At 24.4% G+C, this 20,765-nt stretch overlaps 2 protein-coding genes across 9 annotated transcripts; one reads left to right on the top strand and one right to left on the bottom strand.

The window, feature by feature from the left end:
- Positions 1 to 130: 130 nt before the first annotated feature.
- Positions 131 to 5,024, bottom strand: LOC126901220 (differentially expressed in FDCP 8 homolog). Of its 2 annotated transcripts, none has more exons than XM_050677563.1 (6): positions 4,704 to 5,024; positions 4,339 to 4,642; positions 3,056 to 3,238; positions 1,380 to 1,618; positions 587 to 805; positions 131 to 511 (listed from the first exon to the last, which is right to left on the bottom strand). In XM_050677563.1, the coding sequence occupies exons 1-6, from the start codon at positions 4,833 to 4,835 to the stop codon at positions 314 to 316; spliced, it is 1,275 nt and encodes a 424-aa protein (XP_050533520.1). In that variant the 5' UTR covers positions 4,836 to 5,024; the 3' UTR covers positions 131 to 313. The 2 variants fall into 2 exon arrangements, with proteins under 2 accessions (XP_050533520.1, XP_050533519.1); XM_050677562.1 differs by having other exon boundaries at positions 1,374 to 1,618; positions 4,704 to 5,022.
- A 299-nt stretch (positions 5,025 to 5,323) lies between these two features.
- Positions 5,324 to 20,643, top strand: LOC126902291 (solute carrier family 35 member C2-like). Of its 7 annotated transcripts, XM_050679395.1 has the most exons (8): positions 12,777 to 13,116; positions 13,584 to 13,798; positions 13,868 to 13,940; positions 16,793 to 16,911; positions 17,695 to 17,828; positions 17,900 to 18,066; positions 19,295 to 19,598; positions 20,512 to 20,643. In XM_050679395.1, the coding sequence occupies exons 1-7, from the start codon at positions 13,015 to 13,017 to the stop codon at positions 19,565 to 19,567; spliced, it is 1,083 nt and encodes a 360-aa protein (XP_050535352.1). In that variant the 5' UTR covers positions 12,777 to 13,014; the 3' UTR covers positions 19,568 to 19,598; positions 20,512 to 20,643. The 7 variants fall into 7 exon arrangements, 6 of the variants coding, with proteins under 6 accessions (XP_050535350.1, XP_050535353.1, XP_050535354.1 ...); XM_050679396.1 differs by lacking the exons at positions 12,777 to 13,116; positions 20,512 to 20,643 and adding an exon at positions 7,782 to 7,926 and having other exon boundaries at positions 19,295 to 19,924; XM_050679397.1 differs by lacking the exons at positions 12,777 to 13,116; positions 20,512 to 20,643 and adding an exon at positions 8,025 to 8,103 and having other exon boundaries at positions 19,295 to 19,925.
- Positions 20,644 to 20,765: the final 122 nt, after the last annotated feature.

Here is a 20,765-nt window from a genome sequence, read left to right as displayed (position 1 = left end):
ACCCCAAGTAGCTGGGATTAAGGTGAGGAAAAAAGAAGAATTTTAGTTAAATTGATGAACTTAAAAACTAATAATTAATTGTTTGTTATCTGAACAAACAATTATTTTTATTTATATAAAAAGTTTAATGTAACATTAAAACATTTATTTAATAAATTACAAAAATTTTTATCACAGTAATTACTTTCATTGTCACAATTATATTAGAAGTATTAATATATACTAAATAGAATATTAAGTTTAAAAACAATTTAATATATATATTCAAAGAAATTTTTTTACATCATCTTCAATCTTTGATATTACAAATAAACTATTCCAATAAGTTGGTATCTTGTGATTTTGATCGATCTTCAACTCTTTTACACTTCGGGCAAAAATCTCTTTTGTACCAACACTGATGGTGATAAATATTATTACATTTCTTGCAATCACGGGATTCTTCATCAAATGGAAATATAATGCTATCATTTTTACAAAGTTCACAAAAGTATCCTTGATTTTTACAGATCTAATACATTAATTTTATTTGACAAATAAAATTTAAACAAATACTAAAAATAATGAGAAAATTAAGAAAACTTACTTCACAATCTAACTTAATATGTTTTTCACATATTTCTTTAAGAGTTTTTAAATCATTTAAAAATTTTCCAGATTTTATTTCAACCATATCTTTTATACTGTATTGTTTTGAATTATAAAGCAACTCGTTGCATCTAGGTGATAAATATTTTATGCAAGAATTCCAATATTTACATAAAACTAAATATTTTTTCATTTTGGTCAAATTTTCTTTAATACTCTGAAACAAATTATTATAGTTCTAAGATGAATTTTTCTACTAAAAAATTCAATAATTCATAAAATATATTTGTACTTTGATAGTTTTATTTATTAAAATAAATAAATTGTCTATTTAAAAATTTGAAAAAGTTCTTTTTTTTGAAAATTTAAATAAACTGTGATTTGAATTTGATACAAAATTTACTTCTAAATCGATATATAAAGCAATAATATGTAATATTGACTTAATCTCTTCACATAAACTCTGTCCAAATCATAGATACAGAAAATAATGGACAGTGTCTACCATACCACTTAGGCCAAAGTACTTGGGGACAATTGAGTAAGAATAAAAGAAAATAGTTTAGGTAATGTAAATTATTTCTATTTAGAATTAGGCAAGAAACAGTTTGAGTACTATCATTATTCTCACTAAAAAATTTTTCCTCTGGCTTCACTCATCAAATATTATTCTTTTAGTTTATAGGTCTATACAAGCCTGTGTACCAAGGCTTTTTCAGCTCAAGGCATAGAAATATTAGAATTATAATAAAAATGTAAACAAATTTGTACAATAAAGATTTTACTTTTACTTGACTTAGTGATTCGAGGTAAATAAATAGTTTTGGATTTTGTTGCTCTAAATCATAAATTCTTTTCTTGTAATTAAACTTAAGTAATTGAAAAGATGCTTGACACACTCGTTGCTGTTCAAATTGCCAATTACAAATTACTCGAGCTGGTATTAATGCCAAATTATTCCAGTGATGTAATGGACAGTAGTATTTTCCATCATAGTCACATAAGCGAGCTTCAAGAGAAACTTTATCTTCTGAACAAAATTTCAAGAAATATATTCATATATATAGGATAATTTATTTATTATATACCACTTAATTAATCAAAAAATAAAAATAACATTGAGAATTTTTTTATTTTAAAGTCGACACCCTCATAAGTAAATCATAAGACACTCATTTTTTTTAAAAGCTTTTGAACATTTTTCATTTTTGTAAAGAAAAATATTGTTTGATTCATAAAACTCTTCTACAACAATATTATGTTAAATAATTGTTTTTCTTTTTCTTCAGGGATAAAAGAAATTAATTTTAATTTTAGAGATTTTTGAAAAATTTTCTATAATTTGCCTTTTAGCATAATGTCATCATTTTTCACAGATACAATATTATATTATCTATTATACAGAAATCTTATCTTTAATAATTTATGTCTTTTAATAGATATATACATCATATATTCAAAACAAGTTTAATATTGTACATTGTTAAATGACAGGGGCAATAATATTTGCTTAATTTTACCAAAAAAAAAAAAATGTATAGTCTAATAAAATAGATTATTATTGCCTTTGGTATTATGAAAGTAAAATTAATTATGGTATTGTACTTAAAATATAAATATTTAATCTTTTTTTTTTTTTTAACACAAACGGTTTAAATAAAAAAAGTAGTAATTGTAGAGCTATAATATTTTCATAATTAAAACTAATAAAAAAAAAATAAATAAATAAAAAAGTTTTAATTTTGAAATTTTTTTTTCTTTCATATTTTATATTTTAACTAAAAATAAAGGTTCTCATTGAAGAAAATTAAAGTTTTTTTTTATCCTTGAAGAGATGAAAATAAAATTATTTAAATACATATTATTGTAGAGTTTTTTGAAACAGTATTTTATTTTATAAGGAGTCCCGAAAAGGTATATTAAAATAATAGAGTATATGCATGATGGCACTTGTACCAGGGTAAAAAACATAGGAGGAGTAACAGAAGGTTTTAGGGAAAAAATATGAGTGCACCAAGATTCTGCTTTAAGTAATTACTTATTTTCTACAGTGATGGATAAAATTATTAGACAAATACAAGGAGAGGTGCCGTGGTGCATGTTGTTCGCTGACGATATAGTGTTAATAGGAGGAAATAGGGAGGAAGGCAGAGAAAGACCAAAAAAGAGATGGAGGAATGTAATTGAATGAGATATGAGGATGTCTGTTGTGAGCATAGATGATGTAGGAGATTATGTCTAGTAAAAGTTTAAGATATGAGTGACCGACACCCAGTAGTTGGGATTAAGGCGAGGAAAAAGAAGAAAAACAGTATTTTCTTTTATGAAAATTTAAAATTTTGAATAGCTTCCAATAAATGAGTATCTTATCCTTAATGAATAATCCTATATATATACATATATACACAGAAAACATTATTAATGATAAATATACATATCTTAATGCAGGTTTCAAAGAAAATTTTACCTTGTGATACTTTTAAATTCCTGACACGAATATAAGAATGACATTCAGCACATTTGTAATCTTGTGATAATAATCCTTTATAGGGACATATATTAAGAATCATAGAATTTTCACTAGCTACAATTGCAGAGCATACTCTTTTAATTTTTTCAATGCAAAATATGTGACAGTAATATCCACAATCTAAATAATTTTTTTATATTATTATTTTAATAATTGTTATAGAAGCTATATAATAATAGAAAGTTTTTAAGAAAAATAGAATACATGGCCTAAACTTTTTACAAATAAATTTTGTAAAATGGTATAATTATAAAATTACTCTTAGTGCAATTTATGATAATTATGTTCCTATCATAAAATATTAAAAAGTATTGAAAATTAAGATAAAACTTAACAACTAATACTTCCTTTTCTTTTTCAATTTTATGGAGTTAGTTACTCTATTTTTTATATTCAATCTCTTTTACAATCACAGTTATTCATTTTCTACCCTTTATTAGTCAGAGTCCATCGAATTGTGATGGTTACATTAAATAACAAACACAAAAAAATGCCAATTAACATAGGATATGAGAGATCATATTTAACTATAAGAATGTTTAATCTAGTTTAGTTATTAGAAGGGTGGCATATGCACTCAGAACTTATAGTCCATTGTGTATATCTTATATTGAATTTTATGATAAAAACCAGGTTTTGACAGAAGTGTAATGTGCTTAGTTCTATGGAGATTTGTTGTTTTTACTCTCATTTGTACAGGTTTTTTTTAAGTAAATGACTGCTTTCACAATATAGTTCTGATTCTATTCAGTTTAGTCTGCAACAATACCAGCTGGTCTTATGATTCCTGGATTTTGCTTGTTGACTTCTCTTTTGTCTTTTTGCTAGTTTAAGTTTCATCATAAAGTGCATCACTATCAGTGTGATTTATAATTAGTAGAGCCCAGAATTATATGCATTTATAAATTTAATATATTGAATAAACTATTTACGTTTGACTAATTGACTAATTACTTGTTTAAGAAAAAATAATAAATTTGTTCTGTTATTGTCTAAACAATACAGATTGACATAATATAACTGATAATGCAATATTTACAGAATTAAACATTTTTTTTTTTGGACAAAAATATTTTGTGAACTAACTACTTTGCTATATAAATTAAATAAATAGCAAAGAACTTTTATTCTAGTTATAGTCTAGTTAATATATATATATATATATATATATATATATCAATATAAAAATATATATTAAATGGTAATTAAACTATTTTTACCTGCACATTCATAATACTCTTGCATGTAAATCCATATAGTTTTAGTACATACATCACAAAACTTATTTTCCAACCAATTTGGTTTCCACACTAGTGATAAGTGATGTCCAACTACTAATTTGGATTCATTTACACTAGATTTACTTTCTAAAGTTTTTACTTCAGTTGCCATTACTAATTTTAGTCTTAACTCGACTAGTCTCCTGACAAGTCTCATTCGATTTTCACTGCATTCTTTGGTCATCCTAATCATTTGATTGCATTTTTCTATCTCTTTTTCTAATAAATTTTCATTTAAACTATTCTATAAAAGGAACACTAAATTACAGGCAAAAAAAAAAAATAATTTAATTATAATGATTTACTTCATTTATTGTTAAATAATTGTCTGATAGTGACGCTGAACTAACAGATGAAGCAGAGTCTGATGATGATAGAGAATGTATAGAATCATCCATATTTGCAAATAAAAACGAGTCATTTGGTAAAGAACACATGAAATTATTTGTAAAATATATAGATATTTAAATGTTAATATATATTTTTTTTTATTATGTTTTTCTAATGAATAATTGAGATTTTAATTGATCAATAATAATTCATTAATGTAAAGTCATAAAAGTATACAAAAAAATTAATATTTCTCTTTAGAAATTAATTAAATTACTTGTAATTGTATTAATTTTTATTTGTGAGTCATTCATATAAAGGAAAACTAAATAATAAATATTTACTTACTAAATCTATGTACATTGTATCATTTAACAGTGATCACATTCATAGATATAAATACATATGTATTTACATGTCTATGATTGGATTAATGTAAAATCTGTGATAACATAACAGAATTTAGTGATATGATAAATCTTATTTTAATTCACTAAATTTTTATTTTGAGTTACAAATTAAATCTAAAGTTTATTAATTGTTTTATCATTTGGTTACTTCTTCAATTTGTTTTTAATTTTAAATAAATAGCATTTTATTAAGTGCAAAATTTATTGTAATAAGTTTGGTTAAATATTTCATAATTTTTAAATAATTGCTTTACGTATTTATTTTATTATTATTATAATGTCTAAAGTAAATGATAAAAAATTTGAGTGTAATGTTTGTAATAAAACTTTTTCTAAAAAAAATAATTTGAATAACCATGTATTAGCTAAACATTCAAACAATCAAAATTTTATTTGTTCTCATTGTCAGAAAACATTTGCTTATAAACAGTCATTAAATAGACACATGAATGTGAAACATAAAGTTACAATTTCTGTATATTCATGCTCTGAATGTGGCTACAGTTCACAATTAAAATTTATGCTCACTAGACATATAAAAAATGTTCATCAAAATGGAAATGATAATATTTTAAATGCATCGTGTGTATTTTGTAATCATCAATGTACAAAAAATAATCTATCCACACATTATGTATTATGTCATCAGACACAAATTGTTAGTGAAAAACTAAAATTTAATAGTTTAGATGCATTTTTTGGATGGAAATATGAAGTTGAAGAACAAGATATAAGTAGGTTAGTGTTTAAAATATTTAAATTTAAAAAAATCACCATTTAAGGTTGAAATTAATATTGTTTTAGGTGAGCTAATGTCACTAATGTAAAATAGTTAGAATATAATGTTTATGCAAAAGTATAACTAGAAAATTCTGATCAAAATTTTACATAGTAAACTGATATATGTAATGTTTTTTTAATTCGCTGTTAACAGTAGAGTATACAGGATTTTTTGATGAGGTTTGCTAACGGCTATAGCATTGTATACTATTGATAGTTAATAATGATTGAAATATTTTTTATACACAGTGACACCACCATTCAACATACCTCTATTAGAAGGAAACCTCTTTTTAATGGAAAAGTTCTATGGTCCTAATTTTTGTAAAGATTAAATTTAACTTTTATTAAACAGTAACTTCTTAATGAAAAAAGTTTGGTTCACAGGGTTAAAAGGAGATTTCACTGTACTAGGAAAAAAACAATTAATAAAAACTAAAATTTTTAGCCTGAAATAATATTGTTCATTTTTATATATTTAATATAGTTAAAATCAAATTTAGTTTCAAAATGTATTAAAATCTTTATTTCATAACTTTCTTTATTTTAGATTTGTTAAAGCTCGTTCAACTTATGTTGGTGTAACTGGATCTAAACATTTATTTTTCAAATGTCATCGTGATGGTAAATACAAACCTAAAGGAAAAAATATAAGAAAATTAAAATCATTAGGAACTAATAAAATTGGATATCATTGCCCTGCTAGAATGGATGTTATGGTGGAGGGAAATGAAGTCAATGTACTTTACATTAAAACACATGTTGGTCATGAATTAGAGCCTAAACGTTTAACATTAGCACAAAATGAAAAAGATTTTCTAGCAGAACAACTTATAATGCCCAATACTAACTATGATGATATTTTAAATGTAGTTAAAACTTTAAATTCATCTAGTCGTCTTCATCACCTAACTAAAAAAGATTTGGTAACAATTAAAAGTTCATTAAAAGAAACTTTAAAAAAAAAAAAAGTCAAATCGGCTGAAAGTTTTCGTAAAACAAACTATTCTATAGAAAATTCCAATGTATTTGATGGTGACCTAGAAGACTTATTTAATGTTAATAGTGGAAAATCTCTTGTTAATGAAAATGATGCACAAAAATCTAACAAAGAGTTAATGGAAACCCATAATGAAACTAAAAATCAAGATAAAATAGGACCCGTTTTTGAAATAAATATTGCTCAACAAATAATTGAATCTCAAAATCATATTTCTATGCTAGAATTCAATCATGAGGTAATTCTAATATTTAAACTTTGGGTTTAAGTCACAAAATATATTTTTATGTATGGCGTTTAATTAGTAATATTCAGATTATTAATTGTAGGTTACCTGTTTAGCACAGTTAAAAAGAAGTCATTCTTAGTTTTATAGGTATTATGAGGTTTTATTTCTTACTGCTAACCTATACAATTTTTTTTTATCGTTATTATTGATAATATTTAATTTTATCTTTTATTGAATATTTTTTTTCTTAGCAAGATATAATGTCTCAACTATAGTAATATTATACCAAAAGGTTTACAAGTATTGGTATATAAGTGGCTTTCTCAGAGTTTAGTCTTGGGGGGGATATACATAAGAAATTTTTTATTATCCCTGCAAAATATATCTTTACCATATATTTATTTTTATCCTATTTCCATTATATAGAAATTATATCCCTCATATCATCTTCTGTAAAAATGACATTTAATTTCAAAAAATTCTGTTTATATTTTTTAGATGTTACAAGATAATCAAGTTTTAGATTACCAGCAAGAGTTGACTAATATTGAAAATGAAAGAACTTCTATTATAGAAAAAATGAAAATTATTGTCAATCAAATAACATGTAATGATGAATTCACTATTGTCAATCAAGGGTTAATGAATATAATGAGTACAATTGATGAAAGAAGGAATGTAATTGAACAAGCTGTTGTAAATGGGGATCTAGATAATATTATGATATTTGATGATAGTATTTTACCAAAAACATGTTGAAAATGTTTATATAACTTCAGGTAAGAAATATAATTGTAAACCAATTTTTTTCTTGCTTATAAAGCCAATTATAGATTATTGGTGTTCAGTGGTTTTTTAGAGTAGTATATGTATTATATTCAGATTTCAGATGAGAAATAAATGGACTTGCTATACTTTTTACTTAAAAGGGAAAGGAGGAAGTGAGTCATGTAAAGGTTAGGGACCCGGAAAACTGTAATCCTCAATAATATCCACAATTAAAGAGTTCCTTTTTGGACATAAATGCATATTTTTTATACTTTTAAATAAAAATAAGTCACTTAGACAAAATTTCGCTTCAAATTTGAATCTAAAATGTTGTATTGAATATTTTTGTATATTCAATCTTGATGTTAAGCAGACACTAGTTTTAAGTATAAAGGAGCTAAGGTTTCATCTAGTTATACCAGTGCCTATCTCTTAAAAAATAAATTGAACTTAAACCACCCAATTTGGTAATTATACATTTTAACTTAGCTTCAACTATTAAGAAACTTAATTATTGAAGATATGATTGTTTTTAGATTTAAATATTATTCTGATTTGACTAATACAAGCATAGTGAGAGTTTTGTCTCTCAGATATATAATTATTTTTTTTAATGTAGGAGAAAATACAATTAGCGTCTTCAAAAATTTCTACAAATTGACACTGTATTAACCAGGATATTTTCGTAATTATTATAACCATCAATTACTATATTGTTTACAAGCCTAATTTATTTTCCAAATAAATTTGTGTTAGTTACTTCTTGCCTTATCAAACGATAAAGCTAAATATTTTCTAGTTTTTCAATTTTAAGTTACAAAAAGAGCCTCCTAAATTTTTAGATAGGCCTAAAATTTGATAAATATTTATCATTTCTATAGTGATTTATTTAATAACAGAAGTTAAGAGTGATGACATAATAAACAAATTTTATGAAGATTAAGATTTGTTGTGCGGCACCCTACTAGCTGACAAAACGAAAATAGTATTAGGGGATTGGAAAGGATAACATATATAAACCAACAATTGAATCCGAAAGCCTACATGAAATTATGAATGACAATGAAAATAAACTAATCACTTTTGTCACAACTAAAAATATGAATATAAGTAACACATACTTTCCTCATAAGAATATACACAAACAAATATGGATCTTCCCATGTGGGTTAGTAAGAAACCAAATAAATTACATGTTAGTGGACAACTGGATAAAATCATACATCAAAGATATATAAGAAGTATGCGAGAAAGTAGTGCAATGTTAGACTATTTCTTTGTGAAAGCAAACATCATTCTCAGAATATCGAAAAAACATATAAGAAATAGTTAACTTCAATGAAACATTGGAGAAAGCAATCAAAAGAACAGCAAAGAAAGTACTTGGATATGTACCAAAAAAGGCAAAGAAAACACGGTTTAGCAAGGAATGTATGGATGCACAAGAGAAAACAGACAAAGCATGAACAAAAGTTTTACAGAACCCCAGTGAAGATAATTAAAGGCTACTAGCACAAAAGCAAAGAAATGCAAAAAAGGTAATCAGAAGGAATAAGAAATTATGGGAAAAAGAAAGGGTACACACCATTAAAAACAACAGGAATAACAACTTCAAAATATCATTCAAAAAAACAAATGAAGGTGAAACATAGATTTAAAACTAGACCAACTGTAATGGAGAAAAATGATGGATCCTTACTAACAGAAAGCAAAGAAATTGAATGTGAATTTAAAGATGTGTTCGAAAAATAGTTAAACCAACCAAATGAAATATTACTGTATATGAATACACTACTGTAGAACAGCTGCTGGAAAAACTATCAAAAGAAGATGTGAAAAGAGGACTAGATATACTAAAAAGTGAAAAAGCACTGGATGATGATGAAATAGTATCTAAATGCCTAAAAAAGAGAGGCCAAGGTCTGCTGAAACAACTTCATAGACTTATGAGTATAGTATGAGAACAAGAGGAGATAACCAAAGCATGGCGCATATCCACTCAATGCCTTGTACACAAATAAGGAGACATCATGGAGTGTGAAAATTATAGAGGGATTTCACTACTCAATACAACATATAAACTATTGTCTAACTTACTACTGACCAGAACCAACCGTTATATCAAAGAAATAATTGGAGTATACCAAACTGGTTTTATGTTAGGAAAATCAACTATAGATTAAATATACATAGTAAAAAACGTTGATGAGAAGAGTCATGAATTATATAAAGATACACACCTACTTTGACTTCAAAGCAGCGTATGACTCAATCAACAGAGAAAAATTATGGGAAGTTATGGGCCAGTTAGGAATACCAGCCAAGTTAACCAGATTAATAAAAGCATGTACTTATGATTGAAAAAGTAAAATTAGTTTTAGAGGAGAATTATCTGAAGAGTTCCAGGTAACGGCTAGTCTCAGACAAGGTGACTCTTTATCACCTGCACTGTTCAATATCGCCATAGAATCAGTTATGAGGATAATAATGTCCCAAGCCAAGGCATAGAAAAAAAAAACAATCAACATCTAACAGCAATTACTTACACGGACGATATTGTCTTATTAGCCGAAACAGATAACATCAAAAAAATATAGCAGATATCTTGCAGAAGGAAGAGAAAAAAATTGGCTTCAAAATTAATGAGACAAAAACAAAATACATGATAGTATCTAGACAAAATCACACAACAGATTCCTTAAAAGTAAATGACTACACATTTGAAAGGATAGGAAATTTTAAATACTTAGGTACAAATATTAATAAAGATGCTAACAGTCATGAAGAAGTTAAAAAACGGCTCATCGCAGAAAACAGGTGTTACAATGGACTGATATCATTGTTTAAGTTAAAACTGTTATGAAGAAAATCCAAAGTAACATTATATAAAGTTCTAGTCAAGATCATAACTCTATATGTAAGCAGTACTTGAGCGACAACACAATCAGATGAAAAAAGCTAAAAGTGTTTGAGAGATGTATGTATGTAGATCAAAAAACTAATTGGACAAATAATTCCATGGAAACCAAAAGCTATGAGACCCAGAAAAAAATGGACAGAGAGAATTAAAAAAGACCTGAAAATGTTGGGAGTAAGGAATGCAGAAGAAAAGGCAAAATACAGAGAAGATTGAAGACAATATGTTGTTACGTCAATGGGCCTTTAGGCCTTTAAAAAGCCAAAGAAGAAGATAGTAATTTATTTATTTAATTGATTGTACTATCTATAATTTATTAATCATGTTTAGTTACTTGATTATAGCCTTATGAGTTTACTCATAATTTCCTTATTAAACAACTTATTATTTCTGGTTACAAATTTATAAAATTAGTTTCGATTTATCTAAAATGTAGCATGATTTGTGTCTTGCTAGTTAAGGACTTGCGCTAGTACTTAACATGTATGTCTGCTCTAGAATACTAATTTCTAAATATAAAATTCAAAATATATCAATTTGGATTTAGGAAAGGAAGAGAAATAAGAGAGGTAATATTAGTATTAAGATATATCCTAGAGAAAAGAATTATAATGAAAATAGAAATAGAAATATTATTTCAACTTTCATAGACTTGGAGTCTTTCGATAAAGTGAATTGGAGGATTTTATTTAAGATATTAATAGAAAAAGGGACTGACTGGAAAGATAGACTGATTATTTTCAACTCATATAAATATCAAAAAAAAGAAATAGATGTAAATGATTAGTAAAAAAAGCAAGAATAAGGCAATGAATGACTTAATGATGTCGTATGACGCCCTATTTGTTCAATCTATTTATTATAACGAGCATAAATATGACGAAAAATAAGACCAATGGTTTGAACAAGAAAAACTGAAAGCAACTGAGATATGAATGTGGAGAACAATGATTATATACGTCCCTGATACGACCGGTTATATTATATGGATCAGAAACATGGCCACTTAGAAAAATGGACGAACAGAGATTTATTACCTTTGAAAGAAAAGTATTACGGAAAATATATGGCCCAGTCAAGGACGAAATAACTGGGGAGTGGAGACGAAGAAAGAATATAGAACTAAAAACACTATATAGTGGTCCGAATATATTAAAGATTATTAGAGGAAGAAGACTACGATGGGCCGGCCATGCTTGGAGGAACCAAAATCCACTTCTACATGCAGTGATTGAACAAAATCCTGTAGGTAAAAGACCTTTGGGAAGACCAAGAATGCGCTGGGAAGATGTTGTAAAAAAGGATGTTGAGCAGATGGGAGGTGTGTCCAATTGGAGGGATTTGGCAGTGGACAGAGAAGGCTGGAAGCTAGCTTGGTTGTGAGACGGGATGGTCTTAAAGGCCTTATAAACCCAAGAAGAAGAAGAAGAACAATGATTGAATCAAGGAAGATAAAATTAGTTGAACAAATCACACGACTTTATAACCAAAATTTTTGACGGAAAATTAACTGGAAAACAAATCTTGATGACACGCAGGGAAATAATAAAAAAAATCATATCCAAGAACTCATGACCTGTTTTTTGTTTCACTGGAGAGTGGAATTATACAGAGAGAAGTAGCTTCAACGACGAAGCATTGCCTTTAATAATAGATGATGTGAAATAGAGTTGATATAGATTATAAATATTATAGATAATTACATATATTTAATAAAGATTCTATGTTTTTAATATTAATATCTATTTAATGAAGATGTTACATTGATTATTGAAATTAGTTATGTTGAGCATGGGATAATTTTGTTTTGCAATCTACTACGCTTGACAAAGATAGTCTTATCACTTCAGGTGTATTCAACCATTGATTTGTGATAATCGGAATATTGTAGTGGTAGTAATATCTACAAGCTCGCAGGTTGTTGTTATTTTGTTCAATTAATATTGCTGAATTATTAGTTTACTTAAATAATTGATATTAATTGTAACAATTAACTATTTGTATAGAATTCGTTTTATAATAATAATTTTTGGGCATCCAAGAAATTTTTTAATTGAATCGTTAATATATATTATATTAATACATTTTTTGAATCGTAATGAAAGATGTTGTTTATGCCACATCAGTGATTAAAAAATGCAACAAATAAAATTATAGTTTGAAAATCTGTACTTTATTAGCTATGTTGCTTCGGCTGCAATCTCTTGTTCTTACTAGCATATTAATATTGCCCTATTTTTGTTTTTCAATTGGCTTAACATTTTTTCAAAGATGGTTTTTACAGGTAGAAATTTTTTTATGAGTAACACTTTCACAAAAATTTATTAAATTTTCTTAAAAAAAAAAAATTATTTTGTCAGTAAGATAATTTTTTTATTGATTATCATTAAAACATCTTGTTTCTTGTATATATATTTGAATAAATCATTTTTTTAAATCTTTATTTTTATTTTATTCACTTTTAAAATTATTTATTTTTTAAATTTTTAGCCTTAATTATTTTAGTTTTGTACCAAATTTTGTTTTTTTTTATATTGGTATTACTCCTTGATATAAGTATCTAACCTGAATGAAATATATGTTTCTAAAATTAGATTTAGTTTGGATGTCTTATAAACTAATAACAATAAAAAAAACTGCTCTGGCTTTTTTACAAAATATTTATAGAACAATATGAAGAAATTAAATTAAATTGTATTTTTATTAATTGCACAGATTGAACATTGATAATGTAATTATTTTTATTTATAGTTATTCCAGTTTCCACTATTGGTTGTTTCATGTCATTTAATTTTAAAATATTTTATGTCTACGATTTTTCGTTATATATATCATAAGGCTACAAGTATACAAAATGTACAAATTTCCTGGGATGTAAATGTTTCAAAATTTGGGCCAACTGGTATCTCAAGTGGTATTGATGTAGGGTTATCTAACTGGGGATTAGAACTCGTTAATATTTCTTTGTAAGTATTTAATTTTTTTTACATTTAACAACTATTTTTTATATTACTATTTTTTAATTAAAATTTTAGGTATACGATGACAAAATCTACAGCCATTATATTTGTTTTAATTAATGCTTTGATTTTACGCCTAGAAAAAGCAGTAAGTTTAATATTGTATTAAAGTTTATATTATACATTGTATATTTAAAAGTATTAATGATTGTTAATTAAAAATTATGAAGTAGCTTGTTGGACATTTTGCTAATATTGCATTTTCAATTAATTAGTAATAAATTATATGGTGATACATCCATAATTAACTTCTTATTCTTAAAAAGTTTTAAAATATTAAATTAACTAAGATCTGTATATGTAAGTGGTATATTTACGTGGTGCAACTAAGACAATTGTACCTCTCCAATCTTATCATCAAGCAATTGTTTTTAATTGTGGATATTTTTTATTATAAGAGATGAATAAAAATATTCATTTGTAAATTTTTTTTTTTTATCAACCACAAATAACTAATTATACAAAGTGGAATGGATCTAATTGACAACTCATATAACTTATGATCTACATAACATTCTATACTTTTTTTTTTTTTTAATCAATTTTGACAATATAGAACTATATTTAAAATATGTTATTTTTTGCAATTACTAAAAATATTTTAAAAATTAATTTTTTTACTAACATTTTTTTTAAGATTTTAAGATAGCCATTTTATAGATAAGTTTTAAAGAAAAATTTTGATACTAAAAACTCTTATTTTAATTTAGTAGTTATATTTATACAGCATTTTGAAATTTGTTAAATTTTGATTTTTATATAATTTTCCTATGGTATCAAATGTCTGTCCATATTATGTAAAGTACAGAAGTAAACACTTATTACATTATTTACTGGTAACAGTATGCGATTTTTTTTCCATGGATAGTAATAACGTTTAATGCGCTTTATACAGAAATGATTATCTCTAATCTTTATTACAAAAGTTAGAAACATTATCATATGTCAACTACGAGTGTCCATAGTTAGCCAAGTTAAAAGTGATAACAATTATTAATTTGTGTGATTCTATCATTGTAATCATATTATTATAGGATATTCCTTGTTAGGAGATTTGATAATAAATGCACTTATTCACAATTATTCACGTTTCAATATATGATATATGAATTATTTAATTAAAAATTTAACATGTTTAGACAATGTTTCTATATTTTTTTTTTAATTTCCTTCTGTACTTTACATAATATGGACTAACATTTGATACCATAGGAAAATTAAAAAAAAAATCAAAATTTAACTAACTTTAAAATGCTGTATGAACGTAACTACTGAATTAAAATAAGAGTTTTTAGTATCAAATTTTTTCTTTAAAACTTATCTATAAAATGGCTATCTTAAAATCTTAAAAAAAATGTTAGTAAAAAAATTAATTTTTAAAATATTTTTTGTAATTACGAAAAATAACATATTTTAAATATAGTTCTATATTGTCAAAATTGATTAAAAAAAAAAAAAAGTATAGAATGTTATGTAGATCATAAGTTATATGAGTTGTCAATTAGATCCATTCCACTTTGTATAATTAGTTATTTGTGGTTGATAAAAAAAAAAAATTTACAAATGAATATTTTTATTCATCTCTTATAATAAAAAATATCCACAATTAAAAACAATTGCTTGATGATAAGATTGGAGAGGTACAATTGTCTTAGTTGCACCACGTAAATATACCACTTACATATACAGATCTTAGTTAATTTAATATTTTATAATATTAGTTCTATATTGTCAAAATTGATTAAAAAAAAAAAAGTATAAAATATTATGTAGATCATAAGTTATATGAGTTGTCAGTTAGATCCATTCCACTCTGTATATAGTTTATCTACAACCTTATTATCTAATTTTTAATTGCAAGTATTTAAAATACTATGGTTTCAGCATTTAATGATAAATTATAAATCTTAACCATCATAATATTCTTAAAAGTTAATTGATCTTGTTGAAACAAAAATTAAATTTAAAATGCAGATGGACTGGCACACTGTGCTGTTGCACAATGGGCTAGTGATCATTATACTTACTACAGAAAAGCAGCCAGCTGACCTTCCAAGTGCTGTAGCCCAACTTTTTTCTAACACATGGGCTGAATAACCCTCAGTTCGACCGGTTAATATGTCATTTTATAATGAATGCAATCATCATAATGTGGTTTTTATTATATTTTTATAAGTTTTTATTTAAAAATAAAAGTTTTAGTCGATTTTTAAAAAAAAATTTTCTATAAAATATTTTTTTTATAGACAGTATCAAATTTTCAATGTTTTTTTGGGGAATCCTAAATAATAAAATTTACATAAAATACGTATGAGTCTTACCTTATATATTAAATAATATAAAAATATCAGTGTCTTTAAAGGGTTCAGACCACTGTAAATCAGCCACTACTTATGGAAATATTATTTTTATACATTAATAAATAAAAGAAAGTTAATATTAAATAAAATGAAAATCAATTTTATTATTTTTAAAGTGTAAAAATAAAGAAATTGTTATCAAACTATGAAAATTGCTCTCTCAACTATGAAACCCTGGTATATGCTATGATAACTTAATTAAAACAGATTAATTTATTAATATTTATTTATTGAACCTCATAATGTAAATTAAAAAAAAATTAAGATTTTAATTATTTTGATATACATTTGTAATTCATTTATTATGGGCGTTAGCTTAGAATGCTCACTCTGTAGGCTATATATTAATGAATTAGCATACAGTAATGTTATATGCTAGATCCTTGCTTCAGTTTATAGCAGGTGGTTGCAAGTATGACCTTTTGAGTCTCTACAAAATGTTTAAATTAATGATGGTAGTTGCTTTTTCAATTATTATAATATTTTCATTATGAAAAAGTAAAATATCAATTTATTTAAACATATATTTTTAATTTAATTTTATGAAATTTTGATGTATTAATGATTTTATTATTTTTAGACAGTGTTGCTGTTTTTGATTGTTTTTTCTATTTCTGGTGGTTTATTTTTGTTTACATTCAAAACAACTGACTTTAGTACTTTAGGGTTTATCTTAATTTTAACAGCATCATTTTCCAGGTAAATTTATACATTTTTAATGGTGGTATATAGTGCTGGCATGAGAATTTTTGGCTAAAATCTATATCATTGTTTTTGTCTAACAAAAAGTTCCTTATTTGCTAGACCAAAACAAAAATCTTCATACGGGCACTGATGGCATGATATAACAATTCAAATTAAAAAAAACAAATTAATATAATTTCAGTTAATGTAGTAGTAAGAGTATCTATAAAGTTAATTATATAGCCTATTTTTTTTGCTGTTAAAAAGATAAATTTTATTTAACTGATATAACTAATTTTCAATTAAAAAAAAAAATTTTCATGCTTTACCTTCAAAATTATGTATTACAGTAAAATAAAGTATTTTTCTAAAATTTTCTCTGTAAGATTATTTTAATACGGCTTATTAACAACTGTATTTTCCTGTTTGATTAATATGTAAATACTCCATATCTCTTCCTTAAATATCAACCATGTTATCAATTTATAAAATAAAAAATTTCAAATTAGACTTATTTTAAAGCTAATTAAATTATTTTTAATTTTAACAAATGCTTTCTTCTCACTAACAAAAGCAGTAAATAAATTTGAAAAAACATAAAAAGAAAGGTGTGTGATATTTTCTTAAAATACCATACACAATTTTGGGGAGTATAATATTTTATTTTTATTTTGAATAGGTCTAATGTATAACTATTAAATGAGTTGTTTCAATAACAAAAAAAAATTATTTTTAAAATAGGCTTTTGTTGTTTTTATCATAACATTCAAGTTAAGTTTATTAAGATAATTTTTTTAGTGGTTTTCGTTGGACTTTATCACAGTTCATAATGCAAAAATCAGATTTGGGATTAAAAAGTCCAGTGGATATGATATATTTTACTCAACCTTGGATGTTGTTATCAGTGTTTCCAATATTTTTGTTTTTAGAAGGTATGATTTTAATATTTTTATTTCTTTGCATGTTTAAATTTTTTAATTGAAAGTTCTATTTTTATTTTCAGGAGATGATTTTTTAACATGGCTAAATACTAAAAATAATGATGATTACTTTAAAATATGTATGCTTATTATTATCGGTTCATTACTTGCATTTAGTTTGGAAGTTTCTGAGTATTATGTTGTCTACAAAACATCTAGTCTTACACTTACTGTAGTTGGAATTATTAAAGTAATTAATATGCAGGGTGATTATTCTAACGCTAACTACTCAATTTCTCTTAAAATAATAATTTTTTTTTTTATTTTATTTTTTGGATTTTGTGAGATATACACATATCTATTATAAAATAATTTTTAGGTCCATACCCAATATCTTACCAGGGAGTCAATTTTTTTTAGTGGCAACATTCATATTAAGTAACTTATAAAATAGAAGATGACTGGTCAATAACAACTTTTGGAGTTTATTAGCATTTTAAAATATAGATTTGATTTAAGAGTGGATGTTGCTATTTTTATCACTAGTCATTTCTCAGCTGTTTTCCTACTCTCGCCTAGGTACAAAATTGTGAATATCTTCTGATGTACTGGTCCATAAGTTGTTTTCAACTAGTCAAATTCTTATTAAATTATTTTATATTTTATAAGCTAGTTAAATATGTATGTTGCCTTTTAAAGGATTTTTATTTTAAAAGAAATTAAGTGATTAGCGTTAAAAGAATGATCTTATATAAAATGAGTCATGTTACCTAAATTATTTAAAAAAGGTAACATAAATTATTTAGCAGATCAAAAGTTATTAGATTTGTCAAAAAATCATGGACTATATAAATACAGTGATATATATATATATATATATTACCAGTTTTTGTAACATTTATTTCAATAAACGTGAAACTGATCTTTTTTGAACTTATCCTTTAGATTATGTGTTAATTGTCAATTTATGTCATACTTTTATGTAATATACTTAATTATGAAAAAAAAAATTAACCTCCTAAACTTTAATGACTATTATCTAAACGTACATCAATATTAAAGAAAAAAATATTTTTTTTTATAAAAATTGCAAAATTCAGAATATTTTATTAAAATTAATTGACATGCGCAAAATGTGTTTTCTAAAATTTTTAAAAACAGTGTCAAATTCATTGGAATATTAATAATTGACAGTTAAAAGACAAATTCTTCTCTTATAAAAATTACTTTTGAAAATCTCTTAGTGCACATTCGCATCAAAGCATTTTACAATATGAATATTAGTCACTGTTAAGTTTCAATTTACGCCGGGTCTTAACTATTTCACATCTCACTATGTTATTTTATTTTTATATTATAAACAATAAATATTACAGTATATAAAATATTTTAATAAGTAGATCATTTTATAACTTATGCGTGTACAATTGTTTTTTTAATGCGCTTTTTATATATATTTACACTCAAATTAATTTCAGGAAGTTTGTTCTTTAGTTCTGGCAGTAGAATGTAATGGTGACAAGATGACCCCATTAAAAATTTTAGGACTAGCATTATGCTTGTGTGGTGTTATTGGACATGTGTGGCATAAATATAATGCTAGTAGACCAATTGAAAGTCGTTATGGTATTATAAATAATGAAGATAATAAACATTTAACACGCATAGAAAGTGAAGATATGAATGATTCAGATAGTACTGATGATTCAACTCAAGTACTTTTTGATATTATTAATAGACGACGTACATAGAAACTTTTGAATTTAGAGAATTAAAAAGGCTGTGAGTTATAATTTTATAAGATTTTTTTAATTTTATTGAAATTTATATTTTATTATCTCAAAGATAATATTTTCCAAATGTTATCTCTATTGTTAATACATTAAAGTGTCTTTCTACAGATTTAATAAAATTTTATCTTTATTTTTATACTATTATACAATAAACACAATTTTTATGGAAATATAAGTGGGTAATTTTTATCTTAAGGTATAGTATCAAATTAAAAATTTAATAGCAATTAAAATTATTTAAACTCCTTTCATTCATATATTAAGTATAAAATTATGATAAATAAATAAAATAAAAATAATTTGCCATATAGCCTTTTATATTCTTTTATTAAACTAAATTTTTTGTTTGATTTTCATTTATATAATTGTATTTGCTTCATTATAAGGATTCTACAACAAAATTATTTTATTTAAGAATATTAATATGGTTATAATTTATTTCTCTAAACGTTTAAAATATTTATTCCCAATCTCAAATAAACAATAATTTATTTTTATCAATATTTTATTATTATTCTTTTTATTGTATATTGTTCTTTCATTTTTATTCTTATAATTATGTATATTAACTTATTGTTGATATTTCCTTTAATGATAAATATACCTTCACTATTCTCTATCAATTCATTTTTTTTTAAATTATTTAAATGATATTATATAGCCACTCATTTGTTAATTTTATATTTTTCAATAATTTAACATACCTAATAATAAAAAATAATAATTTAGATCCACAAAATGAATAGAGATCTACTACCTGAACTTGTATAAAATGTTTTTACTTTATTTATTTATATTGATCATGCAATGTACATACTAAATTTTTTTATTAACTCACTAAATTATATGTTAAATACAGAGATAAAATATTTATTTAATATATTTTCTTAAATTTTTTTAAGATGTTTACATGAATGATTGAATATAAAGATATTTTCCAATAACTGTACATTAAAATATAAAACTAAAAACTTAACAAGGAGAAATAATTTCTATAGTCCACCTTTATTAAAATATTGTTACTAAAAAAATTCCTATCATTTTTTTATTTTTTTTTAGGAATTAAGATTTATTCATATTTTTAAATAATGTATTTTAAATTGAATATTAATTTAATTAAAAATTTGAATATGTATACAATGTTGAATTGTCTCAC

This window comes from Daktulosphaira vitifoliae, unplaced genomic scaffold, assembly GCF_025091365.1.
Source record: "Daktulosphaira vitifoliae isolate Bord-2020 unplaced genomic scaffold, ASM2509136v1 Scaffold_3, whole genome shotgun sequence".
NCBI classification, from domain to species: Eukaryota; Metazoa; Arthropoda; class Insecta; order Hemiptera; family Phylloxeridae; genus Daktulosphaira; species Daktulosphaira vitifoliae.
Note: the sequence above shows the minus strand (reverse complement) of the source record. Positions and strands in the feature narration are given on the sequence as shown.